We start from the raw sequence: 19,946 nt of genomic DNA, 5'->3' as shown, positions 1-19,946 counted from the left end.
CCTCGTCTCTTTATGTCCTGCTACAAAAGCTCTTTGTTAGAAACATGGAAAGGAATCTCTTTCTCTCTTGCTTTCGGTCTCTTTTATCAAATCTAGTCTTGTTCAGCCTCAGAATCACAAAGAAAGTCAAATACGACCGACTGATAACAAGAAGCAGGTCTGTGGCTGTCCAGCAGGATTCAGTGATTCTCTCCTTCTTTCACGGGACAGACGTGTATCTGTCTTTTGTTGTTCGTCCGGCTGTCGCTCATCAGAAACTCCCAGCGGCAGATGTTTTACGGTGCTGATGACCGAACACATACATGAGCTCTGATGCGCGAGAGAATCGCATTCATCCTCAGAGAGAGACGGACAGTGAGTGACCCATCTGACCTCGCTTTCTGTTATCAGTCACGAAAACTAAAACTAAAACTTTTCTTACTCGGAATAAAATAAACATCAAATTACATAAAATCTAAAGAAACATTAACTTATTTTATTTCAGCTAGTTATCATGCAGACATTTATCATTTTTGTTTATTTGAACTTTAAGTATTAAGGGAACTATTAATATATTAGAAATTAATATACACATATATTTAAAATATATTTATACAGTATATAAAATAAAACAATTGATGATAAAAAATACTAAAACTTAAAATGAAAACAAAATATAAAATTAACAAATAAAATAAAAACAATTATTCAAAATATTAACTAAAATTATAATAGTAAGTTATAAACTAAAAATAGTAAATTATAGTAAATTGTGATTTTAATTACGATAGTATATCACAAATACTCTAATGTTACTTTCCCCCTTGTTTTATTTAATTTTTTTTTATTTTTTTCAATGCATTTTTCTTAATATTACCAGCTGCTCACACTAACACATGAACTGCATTTGCTTTGCTGTTTTTGTGTTCAGGGCTTTTTGTTCAAGTTTCTGTTTGCAACAAATTCTCTAAAAGTTCTTTAGTATTTCTTTAGTACAAATATCTAAAGATTCTTGAATCAAGATGCATTTACTTGAGATGCAAAATGACTCGTTTTGTCAGAGAAATCAATCAAAATTATGGGAGCTTTATGCTTAAAATTAAAAAGAAAAAAAGGCTGCCAAAAGCATTAAAAAATTTAAGTGAATCAATAATTTATTGTTTATTATAAATATTTATTTTCAAATTAATTTAATTTGAAATAAGTTTATTTTCCTGACCCCACTGTCAGATATAGAGTCAGAAAAATACTCCATATTTTGTATTTTGACATTTCTAAGAAATTAAATTACTTGCATGCATCTCAAGTAAATGTAGTTTGATTTATATTTACATATTTACACAACAAAACAAGAAAAACTGTTCTGAGTAAAAAAAAAATTGATCAGATCTTGTTGGAATAAAGACATTTTGCATTATCTATCTATCTATCTATCTATCTATCTATCTATCTATCTATCTATCTATCTATCTATCTATCTATCTATCTCTATCTGTCTATCTATCTATCTATCTGTATATCTCTATCTATCTATCTATCTCTAGCTATCTATCATCTATCTATCTATCTATCTGTCTATCTGTCTATCTGTCTGTCTGTCTGTCTATCTATCTATCTATCTATCTATCTATCTATCTATCTATCGTTTCTTTTTGTTATCTTGTATATACTGGTGAACTCTATTTGCACTCTTATTTTTTCACCGTGTTCTTGTGCGCAGACTTGCAGAAAATGCTTTGTCAGAATCTGTTCTCTATTAAGTGTTGTATCAGATTTTTGTCATTTTTTCAGTGTTTGTTGTGAATATCCGTCAGACAGACTGACTCCGTGGCATGAATTAGCGACTGATGACACGCTCTCTCTCTGTGGGGGGGATTTCATAATCATATTATCACATGCATCACCCAAACCGAGCTGAGCAAACACTAACAGATGTTGTGTAAGAACCGCTGGTCTCAGATCAGATCCTCAGAACCAGAGACAGAAGTGAAGCAGGACTTGGTGCGAGATGCACCTGAAAGTAAAAAATACATCCAGATATTTAGGATGCAGTGCAAAAACTACAGCCAAAGTGAATTCATGTTTTTGCATCAACATTTGATATACTTGTGATAATCTATTTTAGAACTTTATGGGTTTAGAAACTAGATGTGTGTGTATGTGTGTGTGCGTACGTGTGTGTGTGTGTATATATATATGAAAATATGGGTAGCCTATGAACACCACATTGATCAATTATTTTACTCAAGTATTTGACACTATATAGCCTATATATGTGTGTGTGTGAGTGTGTGTGTGTATATAGACACAGTTATTGTATTTAAACTAGCCTATTAATAAATATAAAAAACCCATATTGATCATCTCAATGTTATTTTATTCTATTTATGTATTTGACATGAAGAGACATTAAGTATTAGACAACACATTTTTTGTTTTTGTTCAAAAATGCCATCATAAAGTTAATAAAAATCCCTCAAAATAAACTCTATTGAGCAAATATTTATTCTTATTAATACCAAATAACACTTATTAATAATAGTAATTAATTTACTGGTGTAGTAATATATGATCTAGTACACGAAAAGCCATTGATTCATAAAACATGTGATGCTGAATATAAAATCAACTGATTACAGAGAATTGTCCAGTTCTGACGGACTAAATAACGGAATAATCAATAATAATAATGACAAAATAATGCTATTTTCATATCACATTTAATAGTAGGCTATAATAGCATCATATATATATATATATATATATATATATATATATATATATATATAATCTAATAATATCATTAATTTAATAACATACTGCACATTTAATCACTTTATAAAATCATATCATAAATATCAAATGTTTGTGTGTGTCTGTATTTTGAATGAAAATGTTGAATAGAAATCTAAATATGCTTATACACACACTTTTAGGCTATTTATTAAAAAAAAAAAAGTATATTATTGAGTCATTGTTTTGTGGCGCAGTGTCTGAGGGTGTAATTGCGCATGCGTCCTGCGGGCGGCGCTGCGTCAGTGAGCGTCACTCCGCGCGCCTTCAGATGAAGTTCAGAGATGCTGCTGACGGGACGCACCGCTCTCCTCCGCCGCGTCTGAAAGTGCTCGGGTTTGCGAGAAACTTCTAAGCGGCATCTTTTGTATCAGAGCGACCCCGAAGACGTTCTGTGAAGCGTCGTGATGATGATGATGATGATAACGCCGGGTTTAACGCGCGTTTGTGCGGTGATCGCGCTCGTGATGTGCGCGTGCGGCGCGTGCGAGGCGGGATGCGCGGACAGACCGGCACCGAGATGCTGTCCGGGACGGAATAACGAGTGCGTGGAGCGGAGCGCGAGGAGAAGCGTGTGTTACTGCGACGCGTACTGCCGGAGGAGCGGCGACTGCTGCGAAGATTATCAGACCGCGTGCCACATCTCAGGTGAGTGCGTGACGTCACGCCGCGCTGATTAACGCGCGTCACTTAGAACTAATGAAAAAGTGTTTTATCATAAGGAATATCATCGAATTAACCTGGGTTACACTTTATTTAAAGGTGCTTTTGTTACACGAGACATGTACTTACTGTGATAACAATAAAGTATGCTTAATTACACGCAAGTAGATCAAATCCTAACCATAACCATATAGCAAGTATGCCTAACAAATATGTGACCATGGACCACAAAATCAGTCATAAGGGTCCATTTTTTAAAAAAAATTGAGATCTATACGTCATCTGAAAGCTGAGTAAATAAGATTCCCATTGATGCAGCCTTTAGTTTGTTAGGATATGACAATATTTGGCTGAAAATCTGGAATCTGAGGGTGCAAAAAAAATCTAAATATTGAGAAAATCACCTTTGAAGTTGTCCAAATTAAGTTCTTAGCAATGCATATTACTAATCAGAAATTACATTTTGGTATGTTTATGGTAGGAAGTGTACAAAATATCTTCATGGAACATGATCTTTACTTAATATCCTAATGATTTTTGGCATAAAAGAAAAATTGATAATTTTGACCCATACAATGTATTGTTGTCTATTGCTACAAATATACCCCAGAGACTTATGACTGCTTTTGTGCTCCAGGGTCACATATTACTCAGTACTTAAATGTATAATTGCACTGTAACGAGGACACCTTAAAGCGTAAATGATCTGTTTATTACACATAAATGTAAATACAGGTGAAATATGCCTTTGTTTTTAATTTTAAGGACAGTTCCGTTCAGTTTAAAGACAGTATCTAAAAACATTTTTATGTTTGAAAAATGAGAATATTTTAAATGTTTTTATTTAGCTTATATCATTTGATTTGCATTCATTTAAATTTTATTATTTTTTTTGCTTATTCTTTTGTATATCTTGGCTGTATTTGAAATTGATATTTTAAGTTAATATTTCAATGATTAAATGGCACAATCTTCACATGTAATGAAATTTTGAAGAATGTTGGTCACCAAACGTTCTCATCATGCGTAATATAGACAAAAAAATGGAAGTCGATGCAAACTAAAACAAACATGTTACTGAAAATGTTTTTTCAAACAAAATTATTCTTGCTTAATTGTATTCGATTGGAACAGTGAATAAAATCTTAAACTTGGGTCTATTCCTCACACAAAGCATCATATGACATATATATGGAAATATAGTGCAAACATCATACGAACAACTGTTATGATGCTTTTATGTTTCTTTTTGAAGCTTAAAAATCATGGTCACCATTTGCTTTTGCTTTTAAAAAAAAGAGCATCTCCTTTTGCATTTTACAGAACTAAAAAAAATGCTTTAAAAACATGAGGGTGAATAAATGAGTTGCTATTGGATAATTCAACTAAAAATTTAAATGCTGCCATCATTAGTTCAAAACGTGGTCTTAAATTAGGTCTTTCAGCAGACACGTCTGAACGAGATTGTTGAAGAGTATTGACAGAAACAGCTGGTGTCTCTGAGTGAAGTATGTGTGTTGGGTTATTATCACAGCCATCATTATCTGCGGTCTGTATGTCTCTCACTGCCTCAACTACAGCGACAGAGCTCAGAAACCGCTTCAGATACAGCCTGTGTATGTATATAAACAGTACATCCTATCAGCCCATCCCAGCATTCTGCTCCATATAAGCCAAAGACATGACGTGAAGATGGCTTTCATCTCTGTGTTTTGACTCGAGGGAGGTCTTGAGCGTCTTCCAGGTTTGTTGAGTTGCTCCGTTGTCTTTGTTTACGCTGTAAAACTCAGTCACTGAGACTCTAAAACCTCTAAAAGCAGAGCGTGACAGTCATGAAAACACTCCAGTCACACTTATAAATGTCAGTGCATTATAACATATCAAAACCAGTGTGATTTTATTGAAAAGAGAGATGCAAAAAGAGCTTACAAGCAAAACATAGTTTTGAAAAAGCACACACATTGCAAAAAAAGTCAATAGTTCTTTAAAGTTCACTCATGAATCTTAGTCCAAGCGGGACATTGTTGGCAGGTTTGCTGTTGTCTTTGTGATCGCTCGTCGCCGTCGTCGCTGTGCGGATCGTTTTTATGATGTTTTTTGTTATTATTATGAGTAATGTTGGACTGGAAGGATTCGGTTGGTTTTGGTTTGTTCACGTCTCCAAATAACAGCTTGATCTGATTCATTCAGACACATACACTCCCTCAGACATGATTACTGCCATATGTGTGTGTTTCAGCTACAGACTTGATATATATATATATATAGCTGAGGAAAACAAATATGCTAAATATTTGCTAACAGAAAAACAACTATATGAACCGATTTATGAGTTTGGTTGTGTTTTAAGGCTGGGTGATTTTGCTAAACAATTATAGTGCTGTATTTAATTTATATATATATATATATATATATAATATATATATATATATATATATATATATATATATATATTTGATTTGTCTTGATATTTCTGTATTTGCTCAGAAATGGCTTAAAACAGTGATTTTATTAAACTATATCATTCCACCACATAGCCATCGATGCTAAAATTATTCAAAATGTTTGATGTAAGAATTAAAACAGTGAAGTTTTGTTAAATGACCAAAAGGACCAATAACAATATGAATATTTATTAAAATGCTCAAAAAACGAAAGGAACACTTTGAAAACACATCAGATCTCAGTGGGGAACCATATCATGCTGGATATCTATACTGATATGGACTGGGTAATGTGTTCGGTACAAAAGGATGCCACGTCGTTTGATGGAAATTAAAATTGTTAATGTACAGAGAACCGAATTCAAAGACACCCCAAAAAATCAAAGTGAAAAAATGGTACTCAGTAGTTTGTATGGCCTCCACATGCTTGTATGCGTGACTGACAACGTCAGGGCACGCCCCTAATGAGACGAAGGATGGTGTCCTGTGGTATTTCCTCCCAGATCTGGACCAGGGCATCACTGAGCTCCTGGACAGTCTGAGGTGCAACCTGGCGACGTCAGATGGACCAAAACATAATGTCCCAGAGGTGTTCTATTGGATTTAGTTCAGGCAAGCGTAGGGACCATTCAATGATATCAATTCCTTCATCCTCCAGGAACTGCCTGTGTACTCTCTGGGCATTGTCCTGCACCAGGAGGAACCCAGGACCCAATGCACCAGTGTAGGGTCTGACAATGGGTCCAGGGTTTCATCCCAATACCTAAAGTCAGTCAGGGTGCCATTGTCTAGCCTGTAGAGGTCTGTGCGTCCCTCCATGGATATACTTCCCCATCACTGACACACCACCAAACCAGTCATGCTGAGTGATGTTACAGGCAGCATAACGTTCTCCACGGCTTCTCCAGATCCTTTCAAGTCTGTCACATGTGCTCAGGGTGAACCTGCTCTCATCTGAAAAGCACAGAGTGCCAGTGCAGATCTGCCAATTCTGGTGTTCAATGGCAAATGCCAATCGAGCTCCACGGTGCCCGGGCAGTGAGCACAGGGCCCACTTGAGGAAGTGGGGCCTCTAATTTCTAATTGTTTGGTTAGAGAAATTCACACCAGTGGCCTGCTGGAGGTCATTTTGTAGGGCTCTGGCAGTGCTCATCCTGTTCCTCCTTGCACACAAAGGAGCAGATACAGGTCCTGCTGATGGGTTAAGGACCTTCTACTGCCCTGTCCAGATCTCCTAGAGTAACTGCCTGTCTCCTGGAATCTCCTGCATGCTCTTGAGACTGTGCTGGGAGACACAGCAAACCTTCTAGCAATGGCACGTTTTGATGTGTCATCCTGGAGGAGTTGGGACTGTCTGTGCAACCTCTGTAGGGTCCAGGTATCGCCTCATGCTACCAGTAGTGACACTGACGCCTAGCCAAATGCAAAACTAGAGAAAAGATGAATGGGGGAAAAAATGTCAGTAGCCTTCACCTGTAAAACCATTCCAGTTTTTTAAAATCCACCATAGTTTTAAAAATAATACTGTTTTGTGTCACTGAATGTAGTTTTAGGGAGTTTAAGATAAAAATGTACTTGTTTGGAATACTTCAAATATGCAGTTTGTTAATAAAAATAAAATTTTTCGGAGACGCAAGCATCAGGACGTCAGCGGCCGTTCAGCGCTCATAAACCCCTCAGACATCAATCTCATATTCACAATAAAACATTCGTTTGAAGGATCAAAAAATCTAAAATAAGTAACATTACAAAAAAACACACAGACCTACATGAATAGTTTTTAATTGATTTATTGAAATGGACAGTTTGACCTGTACACTATACTGTACCAAATCTAACACGATTTTCGCAGAGGCTAATAAAACATCTCTGTCATTCCTAATGTATTGTGAATATTCAGGATATATATTGCCCATTTCACGAAGAAGGATGTCACATCAGCAGCATGGAGTAAACAAACACACAGGTTTAACCAAGTGCAGAAATGGAGAGAAGAACGGGAATGGAGCAGAAACCCATTTCTTTCCCTCTTTCTTGTACCCTGGAGCAGGTTTCATCTAATAATCTGCTCTTGATGTTCCCAGTAATTGTTCCCAGTCTTGGCTGTTATCTGACTTTAGATGATGTTGTTCAAGGCTGTGGGTCATTTACAGTCTGAAACACAGATGAACTGTATTACTACAGCAGAATGACTGTAAACTGGAGGGTTATATATTGCCCAACAGTTAATAACATATAATAACAGAGCAATAACATTTACACTGAGCAATGTGAAGCCGGACCAGATGCTGTAGATGTTAAACGTGAATACTGTCCAACTGTGAGATCTGCATGAAGTACAGCCGAATGTAAATTCTGTCTCAGGATTTCCTCACAATTCTGAAGATTCAATCAAAGTCAAAATGTGTTGAGACCTTTAAAGTGCTCAAGATGTTTTTATGCAGTCTGCTTCACATCATAACCCTTAAGAGACTTTCATTCTGCAAGCATTTTTAAGATTTTGAAGAAGGTTTTGAAGACTGATCTTACTCTGATGGATGGTGAAAGAAGCAGTTTACTCGACTGTGTCTTTGCTGTGAGGTTAGTGTGTTGACGTGAGTCTGTTTGATGTCTCGCGGGACGGAGGTTTATTGTCTCTGTGACAGATTCCTGACAGCGGAGGAATGCTGAGGAATATCTGCCGTGGGTTTGGTGGCCCTCATAAACACCCGTGTGCTGTGAGAGCGAATCAGAGCATGCATGAGCGCTGAACAGGAACAGTCTGGTGCACATGTTGTGTGTTACCTGACACACGCACATTTCACGAATGTGTTGGAAAACCACATGTTCCTCCTCCGGTTCCTCTCTGTCCTCCCACATCATCTTCTGACGGGCCTAACGTCAATTAAGACTCAGAAGAGCTGCTCCATCTGTGAAAGCATGAGGAGGTGTGATGCTCTGGCTCTTCAGAACGATCCAAAAGGAGTAGGTGAACCAAAAATGAAAATTTTGAGTTTGAGGAGTTTGTAGCATTGCATCAGTGTCTCAGCAATGCATGCTCTGCAGTGAATGGGTGCCGTCAGAACGAGAGTTCCAAACAGCTGATTAAAAACATCACAGTAGTCCATCAGTTAATGTCCTGAGAAGTGAAGAGCTGCGTGTTTGTAAGAAACAAATCCATCAAGACATTTTTAACTCCAAACCATTGCTTCCGGCTAAAATACAAGTCCATAGTAACACTTCCTCCAGTGAAAATGTGGTCTGGTCTCAGGAGATAAATCTGTACAGATCAAGCACCGTTTACAAGCCAAAACAGCTCTAAACAAATATGTATGGATTTTGATGTGAGAGACAACAGGAGATGGGCTTTTGCACGGGAAGAAGATTATAGATTTTTGTATGTAATTGTAATAAATGAACAGTTCTGCTTCATTTTACTGGTTCTGGTTCATTTTGGCTCAGTTAAACAATAAGTAGTGACTCTTTCGACTCCCAATTGACTCTTCATTTAGTACCACTTCTGGCTTTTATAATTCAGCCAAATATAATTGGTTTGATCTACGATTGATATGTGTATACTTATAATCTCAAATTTACATTGTTTCATATAAAAACTTTATTAAACTAACACTTTGAATGTTTTATTTTATATTGAACTATTCAAAACACAAACCATTCCAAACAAAACAAAACACTGTGCACCATATAAAAATAAATTATAACATCCAAAACATCATCACCCTACATTTATAGTTGCATAATTACAGTATAAATGTGTAACAATGTCTTGCATGTGCAAATGAACACAACATTCAGACAGAAAAAAAACAACCTATTGTTTAGTCTTGCATTAATTTAACAACAAATAAATAAATAAAAGAAAAAATGGCTTTCATAGAGCCAAATCACAAACAACGCATCATTAGTTCATAATTCACTCATCGTGTTTGTTGTGTGCAGTCAGTAACGATGTTGCAACAGTAAGATTATTTGTATTGTTTTCTCTCTCGTTTCATTTCAGCAAGCTCACATAAATCCACATGTGCTTTAGATCTAATAGATTCACAAAGTGTTTTAGTATGATGACTGAAGAACGCAGACCGAATGGAACCGAATGTCAGGAAAATCATTTGAATTCGTATTTATTTATTTTTTAAGGAGGAGCCGTGTCTGACTCTGAACAATCCAGATTTACACATACATAATACTACAATTAAGATATTGTTGGTAAGCAGGTCACCTGATCAGAACGCTTGTGACCTTTGGTGGCCCCGGAGTGCGCGAGTAAGATTAAAACCCTGTCGGGCCTTTGGACCACCGGTGACGGTGCGAGCGAGGGGAGGTTTGTCTGGGAACGGGATGCAAGGCATATCTGCAGAACTAATGCAGGGGAATGTGGGGAATTTGACAGGGCCTTTGTATGGAGGCGTGTGTTTGTGAGTGTGTTTGCGTTCGTGGTTGAGATGTGTCACTCTGGTGTGGAAGAAGAGAAGAATGAGAACGAACGAGCCATGAAATAAAGCAGTGATTCCCAACCAGGGATGCATGTTCACTAGCCACTACTTCAGCATGCTTTCAGTGTTGCTTTGTCAAACCTTTGCTTTGTGAAATGTCCCATCTAGGTTTGGCAAGTGAATCATCACAATAATGTCCATACAACGGGTTGGAAAAAAGGATCCATGTAATTGACACAATTATAAGTTTCAGTGATAGATTTTGGGATGTGCACTTAAAGATTTTACATGCATCGCTGTACAGGTTTGATGTGGTTTACAGAAGTCTGTGCACTGCAAAAAAATGGGTTTCTTAGTATTTCTGGCTTCTTTTCCAGTGTAAATTTCTAAACACTCTTAAATCAAGGTAACGACTTAAGATTAAGTCTTGTTTCTCTTTTATAAAAAAAGGTGAGGTTATGCTTAAAATAATGAAAAAATGTCTGCCAGTAGCATTAGAAAAAGAAACATATATTTTTAAACGGAAATCAAGATTATTTTCAGACCTCATTGTAAGACTTTTTTCATTTTATATTAATTTTGACTTAACATATTACGTCTTGTTTTCTGACCATTTCTGGTCATTTTGTTCCTCATGTTAATGTGTCTAGATTTAAGAATGTTTAGATATTTGTAGTAAAAACAACAACAACAACAACAACAACAAAAACAAGACAAAAATACTGAAGAAGAAAGTTAGGGTTTGGTCATACAACTTTATACTGGCTTTGGGTTCTATTTTGAATCACTTATTTTCTTTAAATCGACTTGTATACTTACAGCAGTGTAAAAAAAACAGAATTTACTGCTCTGAGGATCAGAAGGTCTGTAAACAGTAATAAAAACCAGATTTAGAAAGTTTTAAAGGGTCTCAACAAATAGAGTGCACATCAGTCCAGATCAAACACACATGCATTGGTTTATTATAATTGTGAATTTGAGTTGGTTTGAGTTTATCTTAGTTTTATTTGCTCTTTGAATGTAGCATATGTGTGCACTTCAGTTTTGTTTAATATTGGCCCAGTATTTCATGCATCAGTGCTTTGATACGGTTTCCAGCTGCAGTCTTCATGTGCCTCCCGTGTGTGTGTGTGTGTGTGTGTGTGTGTGCGCGACGTGTGCATGCACACATACAGTACCTGATTGGGTTTGTGTGTGTGTGTTTTTTTGTTGTGTTTTTGATGTTCTGGTGGATAACATAAGCATATGTTACATATACAGGGGGTTAATCCTAAAGATTTACTCTTAAAGCTCAAGTAGAATGTCAGATTTCTCCACAAACACATGCACCAAATGCATTAGGCTACATGCTTTTTGGGAACATGCTGTACAGTAGCCAGTGTTGTATTTATGATATGATTATTCAGCCTAACAACACTCCATTACTGTCTTGATTTATCTGGATTACTGATACACTGAAAAAAATGGTATAGGATTTCCTTTATAACAATTTTCACTAATTTTTAATCAGTTTAACAAACAATTACAAAGAAATGGCAAGTAACACATTGAATAAAACATGAAATTTTGAAGTAGAAAGACTGAAATGGTATTTTCTTATTAAACGGACTACATTTTTATTTAAAGCATTGATAAAATTATATCCCAAATTTTGCTTTAGTGTGCAAAACACATTCTTTCTGACTAAACAAATCAAACAAAAACAAATTTTGTGAAATTTCTTTATCGAGAACCTGAGAGACAACCTGAGATATTTAACTTCCCTTAATTGGTGAAAAGCTGCTTTGAGAGATTTAACTTGGTGTAGAACTTTAACTTGACGTGTAGAAGCAGTACTGAGTAAACCAAAGACCCTAAATGTTTACTCTTCTCTTGAAAACAGGATCACAAACACTCAGACACTTCAGGATGCGCCACAGAAATCACTAGCTGAGTTTACACACACTTTGGAGCGTGTAGCCCACGTGAATCTGTCGGGGATCTCGGTTCCTCTGAAGCCCACAGGAGAGAGCAGCTGTGTTCTTGAGATCCAGACTCAGCGGCGTTTGCTTTCTTCTTGTTTGTGTGTAGTTTGAGGGTGTGTATGATGTCGCTGCACACAGCTGCGTGATCGCAAACTCTAATGCGATCGGTGTTCATGCATTCTTCACCTGCACTCTAAACAGATATACAGGGGACCTGATACCACAACGTAATTAAATGCATAGTTAAAAAATAAAAACCTATTGATTTATTAAAACTTTTAAGTTGCAAACATTCTTTTAATGAGTTCTGTTGACTGTAATGTTGATCAAACTTAATATTTTGTGTAATCTGTCTTTGACTTTGGAAACTGGGCAATGGATTTCTAGTTCCAAACATGTTTTGCATTTTGAAGAGAATTAATGTTAAAATTAAGTGTTAAATGTTTACTGCTGTCATGTTTGACATTTACAAGAGTTTATGTTGAAGTTTTTGTAACTGTTGGTCGAACAGTTTAATTAGAAGTTGTTAACATAACTCAAAAAAGATTGATGCAAACATTGTTCAGCCCAAGCATTTATTTTTGGTATGAATGCACTATAATATTACTGCTTTTTATGTGTTTACTCCTGATAACAGAATGCATGAGAATTATTTTGTGTGTGTATGTGTGTGTGTGTGTGTGTGTGTTTGAATCAGTTTTTATTTAACTCTATTTATATCCTTAGACCAATAAATCTGCAAAAAGCAGAATTTACTGCTCTGAGGGTCAAACAGGCTTGTAAACAGCAATAAATCCCAGATTTACAGAGTTTTAAAGTCTTCAAATGCTGGCTTCACTCTTGATAATTTAATGCATGTGAATGATTTTTATGTTTGCATTAAAGAAAGCATTTGCTCCTGTCTCTCGTTTCCTCTCAGCAGCTATAGACTGTGAGGTGCGGCAGTGGGGTCCCTGGTCTCCGTGTTCGTCCGTCTGTGGGGCGGGGACTACAGAGCGAAGCCGACAGGTAGCCACGCCCCCTCACAACGGAGGCACGCCCTGTCCCGACCTCAAACAGCGCCGCGGGTGTCTCGCACACACCGAGACCTGCAGCGCAGCTAAAGGTAATATACATACTAGCTCTGTCTACATAGACATGCTGTCTACATAGGCAGCACACTTCTAAGGCAGCGTCCTAACTGCAACAGACTTTTTTTTCACATATCCAGTCATCATAGTTGGATAAATTTCTAAAGTGGCGAACGGAAAGGACAACAAATCCTTTTTTAATTTTATTTTCAAGTGTGCTCCAATAGAAAAAGACGAAACCCACAATGGTATTTCTATGACTTTCCCAAAGAGGAAAAAAAAAGTTAGAGAGAGAAAGAAGTCAAATTTGCCATCACTCCCTCAGCCGCTGTATTAGAAACACTCATGCAGAAAGAATTCATGACAGATTTAGACTGGGATTGGCTTCTCCATGAAGGATGCATGCTGCTTAAAAAATTGGCTTCTCTTAAAAGAAAGTAGAATTATACCATTTAATTTTATAAAAATGGCTTTGCATTGGCAGCATGCATATAATCTCTTAAAATGCTGTCTGTGTAGGAAGCTTACTCGGTTTTTAGTGTCTGTGTGTGAGATCCAGTGTGAGATAAAGAGGGAATGAAAAATGTGTTTGTTTAAAGAATCGGAGTCAGTGTCAGTGCATGTGAATTTCCACATCAGTATCACATTATTAATCATTCCACCTTAGACGCCTGAAGAGACGTATTTTACTAGCTCTGTGTGTTTTCATTTTAGCTGAGATCTCAAAGTAAGATATTTGACCACACACAAAAGACTGCAAATATTTCTTGTTAGTTGACAACATGTCCATTGTTTTTTCCCCCCCCAACATCATTATATTTGTCAAGTTTTGCACCATTATTAGTCACCCTTGCATGTCGTCGCAGATCATGTTAATAGCATTGCACTGTACCATAAGCAAATATGCCATGAACATGTCTCTCAAATATGAGCTTATAAGAACTATGGAAGTAAAGAAATAACTTAAAAAACATAAATTGAATTTCTGAATTACGAGTCTCTTCTGAGAAAAAAAGTCGCAATTCTGAGAAATACATTTAAATAAGTTTATAAGACTTTTTTTCAGAATTGCGAGTTTATATCTTATATGCATGTACAGTAATTGCGAGTAATGAAGTCAGAACTGTAAGATATAAACTTACAAACTTATATCAGTTTTTTCCCATCAGAATTGGACTTTATAACTTGCAGTTATGACTTTATATCTCACAAGTGTAAGATTAAAAGTCAGCATGGTGAGATGAAGTCCCAGTTATCGTTTGTATTTTTTATTCAGTGGAAACAGGCTTTCATAAAAAACTACTGTTAGTACAAGAAACAGAAATACTGTATGCAGGCTTAAAAACAGTTTTAAAGGTGAAGCATGAAGCACACTGTTGCATGCATGTGGAAAAGGTCTGTGTGTTTGTTTTGAGCTCTGGTGCTGCGTTTCGTCTCTGGAGGAGTTTAATTTGCTCTCTTTCATTATCTTGATCTCTTCCTCCTCTTCAGAAGTGGCCAAAATCCTGCCTGACTCATTCAAGCGGAACTTTAAGGACCCTTGGAGACGGCCGCACATGCTTATGAAGGAGGAGAAGAAGAGGTGAGAGCGGCGGGATGTTCTAGAAAGCAGTGAGAGCGGAGGTGTGTTATAGGATGATTCTGAAAGTGGTTTTGGAGATTAGTGTATTGTTGCATTAGCTTGTGACTTTGGTCTAAATATCAAGTGTTGTCTAGATTTATGGCATAATGAGAAAAAGATGAATTTGAAGCTGTTCATTAGGATTAATGAAATTATCTTTAATCATCATTTCAGTCAAATAGACCTGATGTGGGGTGCTGTCCAACATTATCCAAATATATACGCTTACAGACTTTTTATCTCACAATTCAGACTTTTTTTCACAATTCTAAGAGAACTCAGAACTGCAAAATATAAACTGCGACTGTGTGATATAAACGCAAGATATGAACTCGCAATTCTAAAAAAGTCAGAATTGTTAGATAAAAAGTTGCAATTATATTTTTCACTTAAAACAGAATTGCAAGAGACTTTATAAACTCAGAATTTTGACTTTCTCTAAAAAAGAAAAAAAGACTGAATTGTGAGATAAAAAGTCGCAATCACCCTTTTTATTTATACATTTATTTTTTATCCTTTCGCCGGAAATAATATGCATGCTGGACATACTTTAGATTATTAATAATAATAACAATAATAATAATTAATTACATTTATATAGTGCTTTTTTTGTGTTTGTATGTACAGGTTGATATGTAAAAAGTCAGCATGAAATGAAAAAAAAAAAAACACGTTTTTATTTTCAAAATGGTTATTATAGATCTTATTGTGAATGATTCATCCATGTTTCATAAAAAAAAAAAAAAAAATGCAATTTTGAATTGAATTGTGCAAACTCAAATCTCAACATCCAATCAACAACTGATGCATAGAAATAAGTCCCCGCCCTCAAATATATAATCCATAATTCACTGCACTCTGATGTACATCACAATATGGAAGTTTTGTTATTTTTTTTTTTTAAAGCACACTAGCTTATAGATACTAACAGCCATAAGAAAGGTTCTATTTTGAGTACAGCAAAGTCCACACCTTAATTAATTTAAATGATTTTACAAACCCGTCCTTAAATCGCTTTATATCCCTTCTTAAACCCCTAGTAACACCTGCCTGAGGCCAGGAAATCAGATTATTGTGTGTGTGAGGATGAACTGGACGTGTGTGTGATCAGCGTCGAGTTAAATAAGATGGCAGGAATTAACTAGCAGGTGCAGGTTCAGATGAACTGAGATTACACGACTGTGTGAGGATCCTTCCTAACAGCACACACAGGAAACCCCAGAGCAAACCCTTTCATTAATCACAGGTGTAGAGTTTCAGCGTGATGTGTGTGTGTGTGTGTGTGTGTGTGTGTGTGTGTGAGACCAGAGTGACATGAAGACCACGGAGGAGGAAAGGACGCCACACAGGCACAACACATCAAACTAATGAATCCAGCGTGGGAAGACTGACCTTTAACTTTACACAGCCTGCAGGAAGTCCGAGTGGAAATAAAAACACAATTCCGTGTTCATTCATCATCAAGCGGGTTTCATACAGTGTGCAGCCAAACATCTTTGCTCATATCATGAGTGGCGAGAATTTTCAGTGAATCATCTGTACATGCAGATGTTATTTTGGTCTGAAATCTGTCTGTCTGCAGTTACTGCGTGCAGATGCGTGTGAAGCAGGCGAGCGCTGCGTGTAAGGTGAAACCGTGGAGCGCCGGATTGGTTCACGAGCGATCCGTGTGCGTCGAATGTCAGAGCGATGCCATGACGCCCGATAACCGCTGCCGTGGTGACGGGCTGCAGAACATCAGGTGCGTTAAAGTACACGTATACGCAAAAACTTACGAAACATTCCTAACAATGAAATTCTTCAGAAATAACCTCTTACAGTTAGGATAACCTCCAACTTGTCTTAAATCCCCAAAGGTAAGCTGTTTAATGAATTTATTGGCGTTTTTCAAATATTACACATTAAAAGCATGCATACAAAAAAAAGCAACATACTGCTTAATCTTGAGACAAACTCTGTTTAAAATACTCCTGTCTCATTACAATATTGTGGGCTATTATGTAAATTCCATTTAAATTTTTTCTGGATTCCATTTTATTCTGTTTACATTTTCTGGACTGCGTTTTAATATTTAAATAACATATCATTAATCGAAAACCATGCCTAATTAATTGAAGTCATGAAACTTATACAATTTAACAGCTATTTAGTATAAGTTTAACAAAAAATAAATTCATTTTTAAATTCATATGAAATCTGTTTTATCCCCCCAGCACCAAATTCAGCTTAATTTATTTCTTTTTTCCATTTTTTTCTATTTAAATTTTTCTAGACTCAGTTTTAATGGTTAAATTAATATTAAAAATACAATTTAACAGCATTTTATTACAAGTTTAACAAAAATTTCAATTTTAAGGCCCCATGAAATCTATTCTATTTCTTCTTAAAATGTTACTGAAATTATGTGTTTTCTGTTTTAATTATTCTGGATTCCATTTAAATTTTTTTACATTTATTTATATTTCTAAAATTATTATTGTTATAATTTTTTTTTTTAACCAAATTCTGTTTTCCATTTGATTTATTCTGGTTTAATTACTTTTTAATAATTAAAAGCATGTCTAATTAATATAATTCATAAAAATAACTAAATTCATTAATTTGTTTACAATATTGGGGCCTTTTAATTTTTTTTTTTTTTTTTTTTTTTTCAGAAATTCTGTGTTGCGTATTTTCTGGTAATTAAATTCAGGCATAAAATATTAATTTATCTTTTTTAAGTTTTAATCAAATTAAAATTGAACAAATTATTGCAAACAAAATGCTGAACAACAGATATTTACTGTTAAAATTAAAACAGGGGGAAATTATGTGATTATTCCTTTAAAAAATAAGGTTTTAATTTAGTTTTTAACTTAACTTTTATTTTAACAAGGTTGCTGTGAAGACCTTTAAGCTTCTGCGTCTCTGTGATATGATGATAGTTTTTCTCAAATGAAACCGTAAAACATTAATGAAGTGCCTCTTTAAGAGCAGCTCTGGAGAAGAAGTTCATGCGTTCATGAGCTTTTCAGGACCTGCACTGTTTAGAATTTATCTGAACCTCTTTCATAAGAAGATTGTTATGAATCCAGGTTTGTGACATCAGTGTCTCCTCCACTAGATCCTTCTGGTCGGCCGCATCAGCTCCGGGTTGCTCTGGGTCGTGGGTTCGAGAGTCATTCACTGAGGACTGCCGGTGTCCGTCTTACTCCATGATTTTCGTCTGAACCAAAACACACTTTCAAGCTCATTCCGAGGGACACGGTTGCTTAAAATGAATCCTGGAGAGCCTCTTACATCTGAAGCCGAATTCTCTCCATCCAAAGTTAAGCAATCTGTCACTTTCCCGTGCCTCCAATAACCAACACACAACGCTGTTCTTCTGAAGCTCTGCTGTCTACCTCCGTGCCGCACCTGCACCCGTCTCTGAAGCCTTAGAATATAGATTTCACTTTGTCCTGTTTTCTACTCTCTTCTCTCTTCTGATTCATACGTACTGTATTTATATACAGTACAGGTCAAAAGTTTGGAAACATTACTATTTTTAATGTTTTTGAAAGTAGTTTCTTCTGCTCATCAAGCCTGCATTTATTTGATCAAAAATACAGAAAAAAACAGTAATATTGTGAAATATTATTACAACTTAAAATAATAGTTTTTAAATTTATTATACTTTAAATTATCATTTATTTCTGTGATGCAAAGCTGAATTTTTAGGATCATTATCACATGATCCTTTAGAAATCATTCTAATATGATGATTCATTATCAAAGTTGGAAACAGTTCTGCTGCTTAATATTTTTTCAGAACATGTGATACTTTTTTAGGATACTTTGATGAATAAAAAGTAAAAAAAAAAAAAGAAAAAGAAGCTATGTTTTTAAAATAATTTTGTAATAACAATATACACTACTGGTCAGTAATTTGGGGTCAGTAATTTTTTTCTTTCTTTTTTTTTAAATAAAATCAATACTTTTATTCAGCAAGGATGTGTTAAATTGATAAAAAAGTGATAGTAAAGAAAATATATTATTAGAATATATATTATTAGATTTTTTTTTTATTTTGAATAAATGCAGTTCTTTTTAACCTTTTATTCATCAAATATATTAGACAGCAGAACTGTTTCCAACACTCATAATAAATCAGAATATTAGAATGATTTCTAAATGATCATGTGATAGACTGGATGTTACATGTGACACTGAAGGCTGGAGTAATGATGCTGAAAATTCAGCTTTGCATCACAGGAATAAATTATTTTTTTAAAGTATATTCAAATAGAAAACTATTATTTTAAATTGTAATAATATTTCACAATATTATTGTTTTTTCTTTATTTTTGATCAAATAAATGCAGGCTTGATGAGCAGAAGAGACTTCTTTCAAAAACATTAAAAAATAGTAATGTTTCCAAACTTTTGACCTGTACTGTATGTCTGAATGTACTTCTGTGTGTCGGTGTGTGTAAGTTTGCACGTGTTTTGAATGCAAAACTCGTTAATGCACGAGTCGCTGAAAGACAAGCTAATGTAAACGAATGTTTGTATTTGATAGTATTTCGTTACTACTTCGTTCATTTTCAAGTGTCCTGATCTGTGCACAGCGCTACAGTGCCTTACGAACACCACGTTGACCACTCGCTTTGACAGCAGCGTTCATTTTGTTCACACGATTTCAAAGCTGTGTTCGAAAACACACTCGATTCTTCTTGAAAATGGGATCCGTTTCCCGTGTTTTCGTTTGGTATAAAAGCAAAGTGCCCTCATATGTGGTCGTGAATTATTTGTCCATCACAGTATAAAACATTTCTCATTGCTGCTTGTCTGCAGAAATTGCCTTTCCATAAAATCCAATTTATTTTATTAAAATAAATGTCCAATTTATTTATTATTACAGCATCTCTGACTCTAATATATAATGACTTTCGCGCACACGTCAGGACTGCACCAAATTAATACTTTCTAGAATGCAATTTCATTGTATTTTTGTCTTT

General features: G+C 35.5%; 1 protein-coding gene across 2 annotated transcripts; it reads left to right on the top strand.

Moving 5' to 3' along the window:
* The first annotated feature begins 3,032 nt into the window (after positions 1–3,032).
* LOC109067082 (somatomedin-B and thrombospondin type-1 domain-containing protein-like) lies at positions 3,033–18,520 on the top strand. Of its 2 annotated transcripts, none has more exons than XM_019084085.2 (5): positions 3,033–3,420; positions 13,196–13,381; positions 14,838–14,928; positions 16,550–16,708; positions 18,071–18,520. In XM_019084085.2, exons 1-5 carry the CDS (start codon positions 3,180–3,182, stop codon positions 18,174–18,176), a joined length of 783 nt encoding a protein of 260 aa, XP_018939630.1. In that variant the 5' UTR covers positions 3,033–3,179; the 3' UTR covers positions 18,177–18,520. The 2 variants fall into 2 exon arrangements, with proteins under 2 accessions (XP_018939630.1, XP_018939631.1); XM_019084086.2 differs by having other exon boundaries at positions 3,035–3,420; positions 13,199–13,381; positions 18,071–18,515.
* The last annotated feature ends 1,426 nt before the right edge of the window (positions 18,521–19,946 follow it).

Source organism: Cyprinus carpio, chromosome B8 (assembly GCF_018340385.1).
Source record: "Cyprinus carpio isolate SPL01 chromosome B8, ASM1834038v1, whole genome shotgun sequence".
Taxonomy (NCBI): domain Eukaryota; kingdom Metazoa; phylum Chordata; class Actinopteri; order Cypriniformes; family Cyprinidae; genus Cyprinus; species Cyprinus carpio.
The sequence above is the reverse complement of the archived record's forward strand: the minus strand, read 5'-3'. Positions and strand labels throughout refer to the sequence as shown.